Source organism: Salmo salar, chromosome 21 (genome assembly GCF_965601325.2).
Source record: "Salmo salar chromosome 21, fSalSal1, whole genome shotgun sequence".
NCBI lineage: Eukaryota > Metazoa > Chordata > Actinopteri > Salmoniformes > Salmonidae > Salmo > Salmo salar.
Window position 1 is genome coordinate 42,636,007 of NC_138311.1, and position 17,769 is coordinate 42,653,775.

The 17,769-nt window shown below is 45.7% G+C and overlaps 1 protein-coding gene across 2 annotated transcripts in view; it reads right to left on the reverse strand.

Annotated features, from left to right (window-relative positions):
• The window catches only part of LOC106582337 (integrin beta-5), a 101,438-nt gene that overhangs the window by 11,649 nt on the left and 72,020 nt on the right, over window positions 1–17,769 (reverse strand). For both annotated transcript variants that reach the window (XM_045704805.2, XM_014165323.3), the window contains exon 11: window positions 10,220–10,442. In XM_045704805.2, the coding sequence (XP_045560761.1) occupies window positions 10,220–10,442 (223 nt within the window). The remainder of the gene's footprint in view (window positions 1–10,219; window positions 10,443–17,769) is intronic.

Consider the following 17,769-nt stretch of genomic DNA (forward strand, 5'->3'; position numbering starts at 1 on the left):
ACTCTCTACTGTCTCCTGTAGTCCACCATCAGCTCCTTCGTTTTTCTGACGTTGAGGGATTATTTTCCTGGCACCACTCTGCCAGGGCTCTCACCTCCTCCCTGTAAGCTGTCTCGTCGTTGTTGGTAATCAAGCCTACCACTGTTGTGACATCTGCAAACTTGATAATTGAGTTGGAGACGTGTTTGGCCAAGCAGTTATGGGTGAACAGGGAGTACAGGAGGGGACTTAACACACACCCTTGTGGGGCCCCGTGTTGAGTACCTTCACCACTTGGATTCTGCTCGTCAGGAAGTCCAGGACCCAGTTGCACAGGGAGGGGTTCAGACCCAGGGCCCTGAGCTTAGTAATGAGTTTGGAGGGCACTATGGTGTTGAAGGCTGAGGTGTTGTCAATGAACAACATTCTTACATAGGTATTTATCTTGTTCAGATGGAATAGGGCAGTGTGCAGTGCAATGGCAATTGCGTTGTCCGTGGATCGGTTGAGGGTAATATGCCAATTGTAGTGGGTCTAGGGTGACAGGTAAGGTGGAGGTGTTATGGTCCTTAACTTCTCTAGGGTAGGGGACAGTATTTTGACATCTGGATGAAAAGCGTGCCCAAAGTAAACGGCCTGTTACTCAGGCCCAGAAGCTAGGATATGCTAGGATATAAAACACTCTAGAGTTTCCAAAACTGTTAAAATAATGTCTGTGAGTATAACAGAACTGATATGGCAGGCGAAAACCTGAGAAAAATCCATCCAGGAAGTGGGATTTTTTTAATGTTTGTAGTTTTCCATTGACTGCCAATACAGATTCCATTGACTTAGGACTCAAATTTCACTTGTATTCTGAAAAATGAGGGAGCAAGACCACTTTGACCACTTTGAATGAGTGGACACTGTAGTGTCCCTGAGGTTTTTCATGCACACGACCGAGAGCGCGCCTTTGTTTTCCTTTTATATTGACGAAGCTTTTGTCTGGTTGAAATATTATTGATTATTGTGACTAAAAACAACCTGAGGATTGATTATAAATATCGTTTGACATGTTTCTACGAACTTTACTGATACTTTTCGGATTTTTCATCTGCCTGTTGTGACTACCTTTGAGCCTGTGGATTACTGAACAAAACGCGCAAACAAAACTGAGGTTTTTGGATATAAAGAGGGACTTTATCGAACAAAACAAACATTTATTGAGTAAATGGGAGTCTTGTGAGTGCAACCATATGAAGATCATCAAAGTTAAGTGATTAATTTTATCGCTATTTCTGACTTGTGTAACTTCTCTACTTGGCTGGTAACTGTAATGATTGGTCTGCTGGGCGCTGTTCTCAGATAATCGCGTGGTATGCTTTCGCCGTAAAGCCTTTTTGAAATCTGACACCGTGGTTGGATTAACAAGAAGTTAATCTTTAAACCGATGTATAACGCTTGTATGTTTTATGAATTTTTATAGCGTCCCACACCCCCTAGAGAGGTTAACTAGCCTCTCAAAGCACTTCATGATGATATGATGAGTGCTATGAGGCGATAGTCATTTAGTTAAGTTACCTTCGCTTTCTTGGGTACAGGAACAATGGACAACTTGAAAGTGGGGACAACAGACTGGGATATATAGAGATTGAATATGTCCGTAAACAGTCCAGACAGCTGGTCTGCACATGCTCCGATGACGCAGCCTTGCGAGGGTTAAATGACTTCCTCACGTCGGCCATGGAGAACGAGAGCACACAATCCATGTGTGCATCGGGGACCACGTCGGCGTCTCAAAATTGTTTTCATCGAATTAGGCGAAGGCTTTCCCTTTATAATACATGATTGTCTGGAGTCCCTGCCACATAGTGGAGTTGCAATTCAACGGCTCAGAAACTTTGTCCCTGTACTGTTGTTTTGCCTCTTTGATTGCCTTACAGAGGTTGTAGCTGGTCTATTTGTACACGTTTATGTTCCCGGTCACCTTACCATGGTTAAATGCTGTGGCTTGCGCTTTCAGTTTTGCGTGAATGCTGCCATCTATCCACATTTTTTGGTTTGGATAAGTTGCAATCGTCACAGTGGGAACAACATCCTCTATGCACTTCCTGATGAACTCAGTCACAGAGTCAGTGTATATGTTGATACTATTCTCAGAGGCGACCCTGAACATTATTACTGTTATAAAAAAAATGTTTACAAATATTTTCTTAACTCTATTTTCTTAAATCTGCATTGTTGGTTAAGGGCTGGTAAGTAAGCATTTCACGGTAAGGTCTACACCTGTTGTATTCGGCACGTGACAACTACATTCTGATTTGATTTCCCAGTCAAAGTGATCAAAACAATCTTGAAGTATAGATTCCGATTGGTCAGACCAACGCAGTTATCTTTTTTTTATTTCACCTTTATTTAACCAGGTAGGCTAGTTGAGATCAAGTTCTCATTTACAACTGCGACCTGGCCAAGATAATGCAAAGCAGTGCGACACAAACAACAACAACACAGAGTTACACATGGAATAAACAAACAATAACACAATAGAAAAAGTCTATATACAGTGAGTGCAAATGAGGTAAGATAAGGGAGGTAAGGCAAAAAATAGGCCATAGTGGTGAAATAATTACAATTTAGCAATTAAACACTGGAGTGAGATGTGCAGAAGATGTATGTTCAAGTTGAGATACTGGGGTGCAAAGGAGCAAAAAAAAATATATATATAAAAGAAATAACAATATGGGGATGAGGTAGTTGGATGGGCTATTTACAGATGGGCTATGTACAGGTGCAGTGATCTGTGAGCTGCTCTGACAGCTGGTGCTTAAAGCTAGTGAGGGAGATATGAGTCTCCAGCTTCAGTGATTTTTGCAATTCGTTCCAGTCATTGGCAGCAGAGGACTGGAAGGAAAGGCGGCCAAAGTAGGAATTGGCTTTGGGGGTGACCAGTGAAATATACCTGTTGGAGCGCATACTACGGGTGGGTGCTGTTATGGTGACCAGCGAGCCGAGATAAGGTGGGGCTTTACCTAGCAAAAACGTATAGATGACCTAGAGCCAGTGGGTTTCGCGATGAATATGAAGCGAGGGCCAGCCAACGAGAGCATATAGGTCGCAGTGGTGGGTAGTATATGGGGCAGTGGCGACAAAACGGATGGCACTGTGATAGACTACATTCAATTTGATGACTAGCGTGTTGGAGGCTATTTTGTAAATGGCATCGCCGAAGTCAAGGATCGGCAGGATAGTCAGTTTTACGAGGGTATGTTTGGCAGCATGAGTGAAGGATGCTTTTTTGCGAAATAGGAAGCCGATTCTAGATTTAATTTTGGATTGGAGATGCTTGATGTGAGTCTGGAAGGAGAGTTTACAGTCTAACCAGACACCTAGGTATTTGTAGTTGTCCACATATTCTAAGTCAGAACCGTCCAGAGTAGTGATGCTGGACGGGCAGGCAGGTACGGGCGGGCAGCGATCGATTGAAGAGCATGCATTTAGTTTTACTTGCATTTAAGAGCATTTGGAGGCCATTGAAGGAGAGTTGTATGGCATTGAAGCTTGCCTGGAGGGTAGTTAACACAGTGTCCAAAGAAGGACCAGAAGTATACAGAATGGTGTCGTCTGCGTAGAGGTGGATCAGAGAATCACCAGCAGCAAGAGCGACATCATTAATGTATACAGAGAAAAGAGTCAGCCCGAGAATTGAACCCTGTGGCACCCCCATAGAGACTGCCAGAGGTCCGGACAACAGGCCCTCCGATTTGACACACTGAACTCTGTCTGAGAAGTAGTTAGTGAACCAGGCGAGGCAGTCATTTGAGAAAAAAAGGCTGTTGAGTCTGCCGATAAGAATGTGGTGATTGACAGAGTCGAAAGCCTTGGCCAGGTTGATGAATACAGCTGCACAGTATGGTTTTATCGATGGCGGTTATGATATCGTTTAGGACCTTGAGCGTGGCTGAGGTGCACCAATGACCAGCTCAGGAACCAGATTGCATAGCGGAGAAGTTACGGTGGGATTCAAAATGGTCGGTGATCTGTTTGTTAACTTGGCTATCGAAGAGGAGGATGACCGCGGCAGCTTTCCAATCTTTGGGGATCTCAGACGATACGAAAGAGAGGTTGAACAGGCTAGTAATAGGGGTTGCAACAATTTCGGCAGAATAATTTTAGAAAGAGAGGATCCAGATTGTCTAGCCCGGCTAATTTGTAGGGGTCCAGATTTTGCAGCTCTTTCAGAATATCAGCTATCTGGATTTGGGTGAGGGAGAAATGGGGGAGGCTTGGCAAGTTGCTGTGGGGGTACGCAGTGCTGTTGATCGGGGTAGGGGTAGCCAGGTGGAAAGCATGGCCAGCCGTACAAAAATGCTTATTGAAATTCTCAATTATCGTGGATTTATCTGTGGTGACAGTGTTTCCTAGCCACAGTGCAGTGGGCAGCTGGGAGGAGGTGCTCTCATTCTCCCTGGACTTTACAGTGTCACAGACCTTTGAGTTTGTGCTACTATTTAAGTCCCCAGCTTCAATAAATGCGGCCTCAGGATATGTGGTTTCCAGTTTGCACATAGTCCAGTTTAGTTCCTTGAAAGCCGTAGCGGTGTCTGCTTTGGGGGGAATATACGCACGACGGTGACGATGACTGAAGAAAATTATCTCGGGTGGTAATGCGGTCTGCTTCTGATGGTGAGATATTCCAGATCGGAAGAACAAATGAACTTGAGTTCCTATACATTACCACAATCACACCATGAGTTGTTAATCATGAAACAAACCCTTCCGCTATCTTTTTCGAGGAGAGTTCTTTCTTCCTGTCTGCGAGATGGGCGGAGAAATCCGGTGGCTGAATTGATGGGGGCAATGTATCCAGAGAAAGCCATGATTCCGTAAAACAGTGTATATTACAGTCCCTGATGTCTCTCTGGAAGGAGATCCTTGCCCTGAGCTTGTCTACTTTATTGTCCAAGGACTGAACATTAGCAAGTAATATACTCGGAAGCGGTGGATGGTATGCCGTCTGAGTCTGACTAGGGCCTCACTCCTTCTACATCTTCTTCGGCATCTGCGTTTTGGTGCCGCTCCCGGGATGAACAGAGTTGCCTCGGGAAGTTCAAACAAAGGATCCAGGTCAGGGAAGTCGAATTTCTGGTGAGTAACCGCCGATCTAATATCCAAAAGTTATTTCTGGCTGTAGATAATACAAGAAACGTTCTGAGCAAATAATGTAAGAAATAACACTTGTAGCAGGCTCAAGGGTGTGGGGTTTCCACGTCACCAAGTTCAATAACAAAACATGCACCAGTAGCACAACTAGAATGCAAATGGGGAGTTTATTAGGGATTTTTGTATACTGGGGAAGAAGGGGGAATTCACCAATTACCTCACAGTCCACAAGCCGTTCTCATTGTCCGTTCCATTCTCCAGGGGTAATCCTAAAACTCGGGTCCTCAGCCAATCTGGTACACAAGGGGGGTAATCAGACAGTCCAGGTCACAACGGGTAATCACACAGATATTGTTTTCTCTTCTCCCACTCTTCATAACGCATGTTTTTCTGTCCATTCTCTGCCTCTTTGTGCAGGCCGTTTGCTCTTTTATCTCCAAGCACTCCCTGGCTGTATGAACCACAGCCTCTCCTCGTTGGGGCAGGAAGTCCATATAAGGCTTGGGGCTTGAGCCAGCGGGTTGCAAAATATCTCCCCTCAATAACCACTCCCCTCACCTCTCCCTGCCGTCTGCCACACACCCCCCCGTCTTCAGCTCCGACCGGGAGGGAGGGGTGCAGTCCAGCTCCCTAGAGCATCCCTCCTGGAGAGAGCATCGGCATTTCCATGGGCTGCACCTAATCTGTAGACGACAGAGAAAGCAAAGGGCTGTAAGGATAGGAACCAGCGGGTGACCCTGTCCTTATTCCGTGACATCCAAACCAGTGGTGCATGGTCTGTTACAAGGGTGAAGTGCAGTCCCAATAAGTAATACTTCAGCGTTTCCAGCGCCCACTTTATCTCTAGACATTCTTTCTCCACAGGGGAATATCTTCGTTCCCGTGGCAACAGCTTCTGGCTAATGTACATGACTGGGTGTTCCTCAACTTCTTGTAGCTGTGATAGGACGGCATTCATCCCGGTTTCGGATGCATCGGTCTGTACCACCAGTGGTTTGGAGATGTCCGGGGTCACCAGCACAGGTCCAGAACACAGTGCTCCCTTTAGGTCCTGGAAGGCTTTCTCTGTCTCCTCGGTCAATGTCACCTGGGTGGGCAGACGGCTCCTGGTCAAATCTGTCAGGTGGCTAGCTAGGTAGGCAAAATGGGGAATACATTTCCGGTAGTAACTAGTCAACCCCCCAAATGTGCGTACCTGCTTCTTGGTGAAGGGGCGGGGCCAGTCCCAAATCGCCTCCACTTTCTTCACCTGGGGTTTGACACATCCCTTCCCGATCGTGTACCCCAGGTACTCAGCCTCCTGCAGGCCAAGCCGACATTTCTTTGGGTTCGCTGTTAGCCCCGCCTCCCGTAAAGCCTGCAGTACCGCGCTCACCTGGTTTCGATGTGTCTCCCACTCGCTCCCATGGACCACAATATCGTCGATGTATGCCGCCAAGACGTTTTTTGTTCCCAGGCTTCTTTATCCACGTCCAGCAGTCCTCGGGGTCGTCTCCCATACAGGAGTTTGAAGGGAGAGAATCCTGTTGAAGCTTGGGGCACTTCTCGGATCGAGAACATCAGGTAGGGTAGCAGCTGGTCCCAATTAATTCCGTCAGCCTCCATCACCTTCTTTATCATCTGCTTCAGGGTTTGATTAAACCTTTCCACCAACCCATCGGTCTGTGGGCAAAACACTGAGGTGTGCAACTGGGATATTTTCATTAGCTTGCATAGATCCTTCATGATTCGCGACATGAACGGCGTGCCCTGGTCAGTCAATATCTAGTCGGGGATGCCTACTAGGGAGAACAGGATGACCAACTCATGTGTGATTCCCTTGGTGGCCATGGTGCACAGGGGAATGGCTTCTGGGTAGCTGGTGGCATAATCCAGAATCACCAGAATGTATTGGTGCCCTCGGTTGCTCTTTGGTAGAGGTCCCTCCAGGTCCATCGCAATCCTGCTGAAAGGGACTGAAATAATGGGTAGGGGAATTAAGGGACTGCAAAAGTGGGTTTTGGCGCCACCTGCTGGCACTCCGGGCAACTGCAGCAGTATTCTTCCACTGCTCTCTTCACCCCCGGTCAGTAAAACCGTGCCTTGATCCTGTCTAAGGTGTTCTTCACCCCTAGGTGAGCCCCAAGAAGGTGGGAGTGCGCCAAATGCAAGACAGATGGTACAAAGGGATGGGGCACCAACAACAACTCCATACATTCGTCATTCTTCTTCACGACCTTATATAGCAACTTCTTCTTTATAGAAAAATGGGGGTAGGTAATTTGACTTACCCCTCCACGGGCTTTCCGTCCACCATGGTCACCTGCTGGAGAGCACTGGCCAAGTAGGGATCCTCCAGTTGGGTCGTGCCAAACCGGCCCGCGGGGTCTGGCGCCACCTCATGGTCAATCGGGAACATGTCGTCCAGACTCGCCACCTCCCCCTCCAGTCTGGCTTCAACAGAGTCCCCCTCTGAGAGGGGGTCGGTTGACGCCTGGGGGTCCACTTCCTGGAATCCACACATCCGGGCATCCCTCCTCCTGGTGTCCCTCCCACCTCTCCGCCTTCCTCCTCCCTTCTGGTTCCCTCGGTTCCCCACGTCTCCGGACATACTGGTTCACAATTGGCGGAACATCGGGAAATCCCTCCTGATAAGGACCGGCATAGGCAGGTTTGGGACAACTCCCACTGGTCCTATGTGCTGTCCCTTTGTGGTCTGTAGGTGGAAGAGTGTAGTAGGGTAGTCCTTGGTCTCACCGTGTATGCACATAATGGCCACGGTCTCCACCAGGTTTGAGGACTGGGCGACATCAGGTCGGACCAGCGTCACCATAATCCCAGAGTCCACAAGTGCCGTGGTGTCCTTTCCATTGGCTCTTACCGGGGTGACAGGGGAAGGACCACTGTCCCTAGGCCAGCATGCCATCAGCAAGCCGCAGGGCCGCCCATTGGCTACCTCACTGGCTGAAGCCAAAGGCATCGGGACATCACGGTTTGAACAGTTCCAGGCGATGTGTCCCGGCTCGCGACACACATTTCCTGCTGTCCAGGTTCAGGAAGGGGTGTCGTCTCGGGGAGCTGACTGTGGGTGTCCCCCTATCCTTAGCCGGGGTTCCGGTGTGGTCCTCCTCCCTTTTTCGCTCCTTTGGGCGAGTGGAGGGTCCGCCTTCCATGGCTGTCCTCTGCGCAGGACCTCCAAAGCCACCTGTTGTCCTTACACCAGTTCCACCAGCTGATCTGCGCCCTGCACGTTAGCTTGGCTGGCTAACTTTTTAACTTCGAATGGAAGAGAGTGTATAAATTGATCTACGCCCACTTTCTCCATGGGCGTGAGCGTCAGGGGTTCAGCAGTTAGCCAGCTCTTGGCCAGCCTAATAAGATCAAGCATTTGCAATCGGGGGGGACGCTGTAGGATCATACGCCCAATCATGGAATCTTTTTGACCTGCTAATCAGGGTGTAACCATACCGGCGCAGGATTTCCTTTTTCAGCACCTCGTAATGCGTCACCTGGTCAACCGACAGATCCTGATAGGTCTTTTGTGCCACGCCTGACAGGAAAGGTGCTAGCAGGCTGGCCCATTGCTCATGGGGCCATTTCTCCCTAGCCGACGTCCTGTCGAAGGCTTTGAGGTAAGCCTCGATGTCATCAGCCTCTGTCAGCTTCAGTATAAACCTACTGGGTTTGGGACAAGAGACTTCTTCGCCTGCCGCTATGCTGGCCTGGACGGCTGTCAGTTGACTCAGTTCAGCTCGCAGGAGAGCAGTCTGCTGACGCTGTTCCTCCAGCAGCTCCCGATGCATAGCCTGCTGTGCTATGTTCACCTCCACCAGCTGTTTCACCAATGCTTCCATTGTGCTCCGTGTCTTTTTGTTATTGAGCTTGGTTTGGGGTGCCCGCATTCTCCACCATATGTAGAAGGCCCAAGGGTGTGGGGTTTCCAATTCACCAAGTTCAATAACAAAACATGCACCAGTAGCACAACTAGAATGCAAATGGGGAGTTTATTAGGGATTTTTGTATACTGGGGAAGAAGGGGGAATTCACCAATTACCTCACAGTCCACAAGCCGTTCTCATTGTCTGTTCCATTCACCAGGGGTAATCCTAAAACGTGGGTCCTCAGCGAATCCAGTTCAGTAAACAAGAGGGGTAATCAGACAGTCCAGGTCACAACGGATAATCACACAGGTATTGTTCTCTCTTCTCCCACTCTTCATAACGCACGTTTTTCTCTCCATTCCCTGCCCCTTTATGCAGGTCGCTTACTCCTTTATCCCCAAGCTTTCCTTGGCTTAATGAACCACAGCCTCTCCTCGTTGAGGCAGGAAGTCCATATAAGGCTTAGGGATGGAGCCAGCAGGCGGCAAGATATCTCCCCTCAATAACCACTCCCCTCACCTCTCCCTGCCGTCTGCCACACACTGAACAATAAATAAATAAATGCTAAGTCGGCTTGGAGCTAGAAACAGGGCGACCGTGTCTGTTGGGGCCATCATCCCCGGGATAGCCTGCTTATACACACGGAGCCTGATACAGGAGGAGTTTGGGTCAGAACCGTTAGTTTCTTTGGGGGTCACCAATGGAAAGGGATCTTAACATATTTATTATGTGTCTTGTTTTACAGAACTAATTTAGAACTAATCTTGTGTGAGTTATATCCGTCTTAAATCCTATTTGTATCTTAATGCATGGTCATCGATGATATGGGTCCTATCATGATGAGTCAAATATCACCATCAGGTGCACATTAGAAACCCCTGGACACTTAGGGCATGGCTGACCCTGCTCTCCCTTTCGCCCTCTCTTCTTGCCCCATCTCTCTCTCTCTCCCTCCCTCTCTCCGCCCCGTATCTCTCCCTCCTCCTCTCTCTCTTCTTGCCCCATATCTCTTCCTCCCCCTCTCTCTCCTTCCCTCTCTTCTTGCCCCATATGTCTCCCTTCCCTCGCTCTCCTTCCCTCTCTTCTTGCCCCGTATCTCTCCCTCCTTCCCTCTCCCTCTCCTTCCCTCTTCTTGCCTCGTATCTCTCCCTCCATCTCTCTGTCCCTCCCCTTCTCTCCCTTCTCTCTCTCCCCCTCTCCTCTGCCCCTCTCCCATCCCTCTCTCCCTCCCTGTCCCATACCTCTTGGTGCCACAGGCATCAGGGCAGGTGGGGCATTTCTCGCAGGTGTCCCCGAAGGCCCCTGGTTCAGTGCACTGGCAGCGCCCACACGCACAGCTGCCCCGCCCGCTGCAGATCTGCCCGTCATCAGACACACAGGATGAGGTGTCAGTGGAACAGTTACAGTTGTCCCCGATGTAGCCCGCATGGCACTTACACTCTCCACAGTGGCACTCTCCGTGACCTGAGGAAGAGAGGACAGATGAGGAAGATTGTGAGGACAGTTCTTCAAACAGAGTTTCAAATGGTATAAAAACAAGTCAATATGTTAGCGCCAATTAGCTTTACACAAGAAAACAAAAAACACAGATAAAATCATTTCTGAGACAAAGTGATTTGAAAAAAATACACATCCACGTTCAAATTCCTATAATAGGCCATTATCTAGCGAGGAATGATTTCCAAACATTAACAAAGCATTTATAGACAATACAGCCAATCACACACACTTCATCATCTGTTATTGATCACAAAATCTGTGAAAAGCTGTTTTCTGGCCAGAAATGTGTCTCCAGTGATGAACAACTAGACTGGATCACAGTTATTTCAGTCGGGGGAGAGCTTGGGCATCTAATGCCGGCAACAAGCCATGAAACACTAACAGTCTTTAAAAAGGCCCAGTGGAGTCCAAATGCATTTTTTCCCGTTTTATATCATACTGTACAACAGCTGATGAAACTAACACTGTAAAAGTGTGAAAACATTTGATCAGTGCTATTTCCTGACATTGTAGTTGCTGGTTGAAAATACAATCTACATAGGACCATCTAATCAGCAAGTTTGCATGGACGGGAGTTTCGGCTTTCCATGGTGACATTACCATGCGTAAATTGGGTAAAAGACCAATAAAAAATGAGAGTTCCAAACCTCTCTGCCAAAAACAGCTAGTTTTCAGTTTTCCCCTCCACACTCAGAACACTCCCTGACAGTCCTAGCAAAATTCTTGCTTGAGAAAGTTTTTTGCCAATTTGAATGGAACTCAATCACAGTAAGGTACTTAATTGTTACCCAGAAATGATTTGATATTGATATAAAAATGGCTGCATTGGGCCTTTAACGGAACAAACATTATCGACATCGGGAGCTAGGGACCAGAGGTCAACCAAGAGGCAGCCCAAGGGTGTGATGTCACAGTGGAAATAATCCCTGTTCAAACACTGACTTGTTTTAGTAGCGGCCCTGTGTCAGTCAGTGTGTGTGTATGTGTGTGTGTGTGAGATGGGAAGGCTGGGTTCTTCAGACAAGAACAGCTGTAATTAAGTCCTAACGGCTGTGCTTCAACGCTGACTTTAAGCCAGTTGTTCCCACAAGGCCCCACAACGAGAGCATTCATATTAGGCAGTTGAAAAAAGCAAAAGACAACCAGCACAGAAGCAAAGAGATGGCAAGCCTCAATGTTACACAATTAGTCTACATCTGATGACCAAAGGCCTTGCAATTAAAAAAAAAAACGATCAACTTGGCAAATCTGAAATAAAGCAACTTAAAAGAGGCCCTGTTCGGGACAGAGGCACTAGCCTGGGGGGTTAGTCTGACCAGGAAGTCTAACAGCACTGCTGTTGAACTGAGCCCCACCACACCACAGCTGGTAGCTGGAGGTTAATGTCTGAGGTGGGAGTCTACTGCTGTAGGAGAGTACAGGAGGTTGAACTGATCTGCTCCAGGATCTGTTCCTACAGACCTCAACCCTGTGAGCTCTAGTAAAAAGCAGGCTGTCTTCTTTATGGAACAGAGTGACCTCTAAGGTTCTTTAGAATCTCCACCTGCAATACTCATCTATTTAGACCTGGGAAGTAAGGGGACACTTGGACATAGGCCTCAATTGCGTGAGACAGAACTTTCTCAGGCCCTTTCTAACAGAGAAAAAGCCAAGTCTGATCTTCCAAGAAAGCTCTCCTAATGCAATCCATGTGTTTTAGCCTAGTTCTCCCTGTCCTCTAATAGCAGGATAATTCCACTGAGATTAGGTATTAGAAGAGCCTTACCTCATTTGGCTTATAATAAACTTTACAGACGGGACAACAGGGGGCAAACTAACCAGTCTGAACATTACAGCAGAACAACAGCACTGCACTGCTAGCACACAGAGTGGTGCCTCATCTATAGAACACCTATTAGGGTTATTTTGTTAAAGTTGTTCTAGAATCTATAGAAGGATTCCATTCTGTTGTGGGTTGGTAGAGATGTATGCAGACTGACAGACAGGGCCCAGAGAATGTAGGCCGCCTAACTCATTTAATTTGTGCTGTCTATTGGAGTAGGATACTTTGTTTTAAGGGCATACATCTCAATCATGGGTAATGAGTTCCAGCTTGAAGTGCCCCTCGGAAAGATGTGCCTAAAAGCAATAAAAAGACAAAGCCTAAAATTCGCTTTTCAAAATGAAAGAGGACAGTCGGTAAAGCCCTTTCAATTTGATCATAAACATATACAGTGCCTTCAGAAAGTATTCATACCCCTTGACTTATTCCATATTTGATGTGTTACAGCCTGAATTCAAAATGGATAAAATCATTTTTTTCTTACCCATCTCCACACAATACCCCATAATGACAAAGTGAAAACATGTTTTTAGAAATTGTAGCAAATGTATTGAAAATGAAACACACATTTGGCAGCGATTACAGCTGTGAGTCTTTCTGGGTAAGTCTTCAAGAGATTTCCACAACTGCATTGTGCAAAATGTTCCCATTATTCTTGTCAAAATTCTTCAAGCTCTGTCAAATTAGTTGTTGATCATTGTTAGACAACCATATTCAGGTCTGGCCACAGATTTTCAAGTAGATTTAAGTCAAAACTGTAACTCAGCCACTCGAGAACATTCACTGACTTCTTGGTAAGCAACTCCAGTGTAGATGTGGCCTTTTGTTTAAGGTTATTGTACTGCTGAAAGTTGAATTAATCTCCCAGTATCTGGTGGACAGCAGACAACCGGGCTTTCCTCTAGGATTTTTCCTATGCTTAGTTTCATTTTGTTTTTTGTTTTTTTATCCTGAAAAACTCCCCAGTTCTTAACGATTAAAAGCATACCCATAACTTGATGCAGCCACCACTATGCTTCAAAATTACTCAGTAATGTGTTGTATTGGATTTGCCCCAAACATAACACTTTGTATTCAGGACAAAAAGTGAATTGCTTTGCAACATTTTTTACAGTATTACCTTAGTGCCTTGTTGCAAACAGACCGAATGTTTTGAAATATTTGTATTCTGTATAGGCTTCCTTCGTTTTACTCTGTCAATTAGGTTAGTATTGCGGAGTAACTACAATGTTGTTGATCCATCCTCAGTTTTCTCCTATCACAGCCAATAAACTCGTTAACTGTTTTAAAGTCACCATTGGCCTCATGGTGAAATCCCTGATCGGTTTTATTCCTCTCCGGCAACTGAGTTAGAAAGGACGCCTGTATCTTTGTAGTGACTGGGTGTATTGATACACCATCCAAAGTGTAATTAATAACTTCACCATGCTCAAAGGGATATTCAATGTCTGCTTAGTTGATTGTTTTACCCATTTACCAATAGGTACCCTTCTTTGCGAGGCATTGGAAAACCTCCCTGATCTTTGTGGTTGAATATGTGTTTGAAAATCACTACTCAACTGAGGGACTTTACAGATAATTGTGTGGGGTGCAGAGATAAGGTAGTAATTTAAAAATCATGTTAAACACTATTATTGCACACAGAGCGAATGCAACTTAAGTGACTTGTTAAGCACATTTTTACTCCTGAATGTATTTAGGCTTGCCATAACAAAGGGGTTGAATACATAAGACATTTCAGCTTTACATTTTTAATGAATTTGTTATATAAAAAAACAACAACATAATTCCACTTTGAAATGATGGGGTATTGTATGTAAACCAGTGACACAGAATCTCAATTTAGTCCATTTTAAATTCAGGCTGTAACACAACAATATGGAAAAAGTCAAGGGGGTGAATAATTTCTGAAGGCACTGTATGATGTGTGTAAGAAGTTTCTAGTAAGTGGAACTTGCTTTTCTTTATTCATATTTGCCCCAAATTGCCCTGGGTGAGTAGTAACTGAAGACATTTACACCAGGGCCTGTTTAAAGGGCGTGTACTGTTGTTAATAAGGACCATATTTTAAGAGGTGGAATAGTTGAGTCTGGTCAAATTAAATTGTTCCTATGGTTTACGGTCACATCGCCGCGCTCAATGACTGTTGGTCACTGGTGGTGGCCAGTAGCAGAACCATGATGGGTGTGTGTGTTTTTGTTTTACTATCCTTGTGGGTACCATAAGTCCTCACAAGGATAGTAAAACATGGAACATTTTCTCGGTCCCACGTGAAAAAATGCTATTTTGGGCTCAGGGGTTAGGTTTAGGGTTACAGTTAGTATTAAGGTTGGGGTTAGAGGTTAAAGTTAGGTTTGGAGTTAGGGTTAGGTATAGTTTTAGGGTTAGGGGTTAGGCTTACGGTTGATTGGGGTAATGGTTAGGTTAAGGGTTAGATTTAGATTTAGGATTAGGGAAAATAGGATTTTGGATGGGAATCAATTATTTGGTTCCCACAAGGATAGCAATACAAAACTGTGTGTGTGTGTGCACACAATCATGAGGTATGGGTGCCTCCTGAGTCTGGAGGCTGAGGCCTGGGAACATGTCCATAGGAGAGAGCACTGCACCTCTGGAAAGTTCATAGGTAGAGACTGAATCTCCCTTTATAGTGCACTACTTTTGACCTGGACCCAGGTCTATGGTAGAAACGTAGCGCACTTTAAAGGGAATAGTGTACCATTTAGGACACAGACAGATTACAGTAGATTAATCTTGGAGGTAATGCTCACTTGACTGTCTACCTGGCACACTGCTGTCTCAATGTTACGGCTTCTACGGTAAGAGGCAAGTCCTGACGCGCTGCCATCACAGCTGTTTCTTCCATCGCTCTCTGCTCTGCTGCTCATTATTAAATGTGTGTGTGTGGTTCCCAGAACGTCTAGATGAGGATCAGTAGAGCTGGTTTAATGTTGTGTAATCCTGTATTTAATGCCCCAGTCAGGGATATCAAGTACTTCATCTGATAGCATCAGGATCTTTGATACCATTTGAGGACTTCCTTGAGGACTTCAGCACTGGTTGACTCATGCTCACAGACTAACTCTTGTCCCTTTGTGACCATTTACTGTACATCATAGGACCAGCTAGCTACAGAATGTAGATAGAGAGGAACATTAATCCTCTACCTCACAATGTACTTGGGTACTGTAGGTACAGTACCAGTCCCTTTATTTTTACTATTTTCTACATTGTAGAATAATAGTAAAGACATCAAAACTATAAAATCACACATATGGAATCATGTAGTAAGCAAAAAAGTGTTACACTACTCAAAGTATATTTTATATTTGAGATTCTTCAAAGTAGCCAGCCACCCTTTGCCAAAAGTGTGCAAAGCTGTCAACAAGGCATTCTCCCAACCAGCTTCATGAGGTAGTCACCTGGAATGCATTTCAATTAACAGGTGTGCCCTGTTAAAAGTTAATTTGTGGAATTTTTATCCTTCTTAATGCGTTTGAGCCAATCAGTTGTGTTGTGACAAGGTAGGGGTGGTATACAGAAGATAGCCCCATTTGATAAAAGACCAAGTATTTTACCAAATGGCAAGAACAGTTCAAATATGCAAAGAGAAATGACAGTCCATCATTACTTTAAGACATGAAGGTCAGTCAACCTGGAAAATGTCAAAAACTTTTAACGATTCTTCAAGTGCAGTCGCAAAAACAATCAAGCGCTATGATGAAACTGGCTCTCATGAGGACCGCCACAGGAAAGGAAGAGCCAGAGTTACCTGTGCTGGAGAGGATAAGTTCATTAGAGTAACCAGCCTCAGAAATTGCAGCCCAATTAAATGCTTTACAGAGTTCAAGTTTTATTTATTTTATTTCACCTTTATTTAACCAGGTAGGCAAGTTGATAACAAGTTCCCATTTACAATTGCGACCTGGCCAAGATAAAGCAAGCAGTTTGACACATACAACAACACAGAGTTACACATGGAGTAAAACAAACATACAGTCAATAATATAGTAGAAAAATAAGTCTATACACAAAGTCAGCAAATGAGGTGAGATAAGGGAGGTAAAGGCAAAAAAGGCCATGCTGGCAAAGTAAATACAATATAGCAAGTAAAACACTGGAATGGTAGATTTGCAGTGGAAGATAGTGCAAAGTAGAAATAGAAATAATGGGGTGCAAAGGAGCAAAATAAATAAATAAATAAATAAATACAGTAGGGGAAGAGGTAGTTGTTTGGGCTAAATTATAGATGGGCAATGTACAGGTGCAGTAATCTGTGAGCTGCTCTGACAGCTGGTGCTTAAAGCTAGTGAGGGAGATAAGTGTTTCCAGTTTCAGAGATTTTTGTAGTTCGTTCCAGTCATTGGCAGCAGAGAACTGGAAGGAGAGGCAGCCAAAGGAGGAATTGGCTTTGGGGGTGACCAGAGAGATATACCTGCTGGAGCGTGTGCTACAGGTGGGTGCTGCTATGGTGACCAGCGAGCTGAGATAAGGGGGAACTTTACCTAGCAGGGTCTTGTAGATGACCTGGAGCCAGTGGGTTTGGCGACGAGTATGAAGCGAGGGCCAGCCATAAAGGGGCGTACAGGTCGCAGTGGTGGGTAGTATATGGGGCTTTGGTGACAAAACGGATGGCACTGTGATAGACTGCATCCAATTTATTGAGTAGGGTATTGGAGGCTATTTTGTAAATGACATCGCCAAAGTCGAGAATCGGTAGGATGGTCAGTTTTACGAGGGTATGTTTGGCAGCATGAGTGAAGGATGCTTTGTTGCGAAATAGGAAGCCAATTCTAGATTTAACTTTGGACTGGAGATGTTTGATGTGAGTCTGGAAGGAGAGTTTACAGTCTAACCAGACACCTAGGTATTTGTAGTTGTCCACATATTCTAAGTCAAAACCATCCAGAGTAATGATGCTGGACGGGTGGGTAGGTGCAGGCAGCGATCAGTTTAAGAGCATGCATTTCATTTTAAGAGCAGTTGGAGGCCACGGAAGGAGAGTTGTATGGCATTGAAGCTCGTCTGGAGGGTAGTTAACACAGTGTCCAAAGAAGGGCGAGAAGTATACAGAATGGTGCCGTCTGCGTAGAGGTGGATCAGAGAATCACCAGCAGCAAGAGCGAGATCATTGATGTATACAGAGAAAAGAGTCAGCCCGAGAATTGAACCCTGTGGCACCCCCATAGAGACTGCCTGAGGCCCGGACAACAGGCCCTCCGATTTAACATACTAAAACCTATCAGAGAAATTGTTGGTGAACCAGGCGAGGCAATCATTTGAGAAACCAAGGCTGTTGAGTCTGCCGATGAGGATGTGGTGATTGACAGAGTCGAAAGCCTTGGCCAGGTCAATGAATATGGCTGCACAGTATTGTTTCTTATCGATGGCGGTTAAGATATCGTTTAGGACCTTGAGCATGGCTGAGGTGCACCCATGACCAGCTCTGAAACCAGATTGCATAGCGGA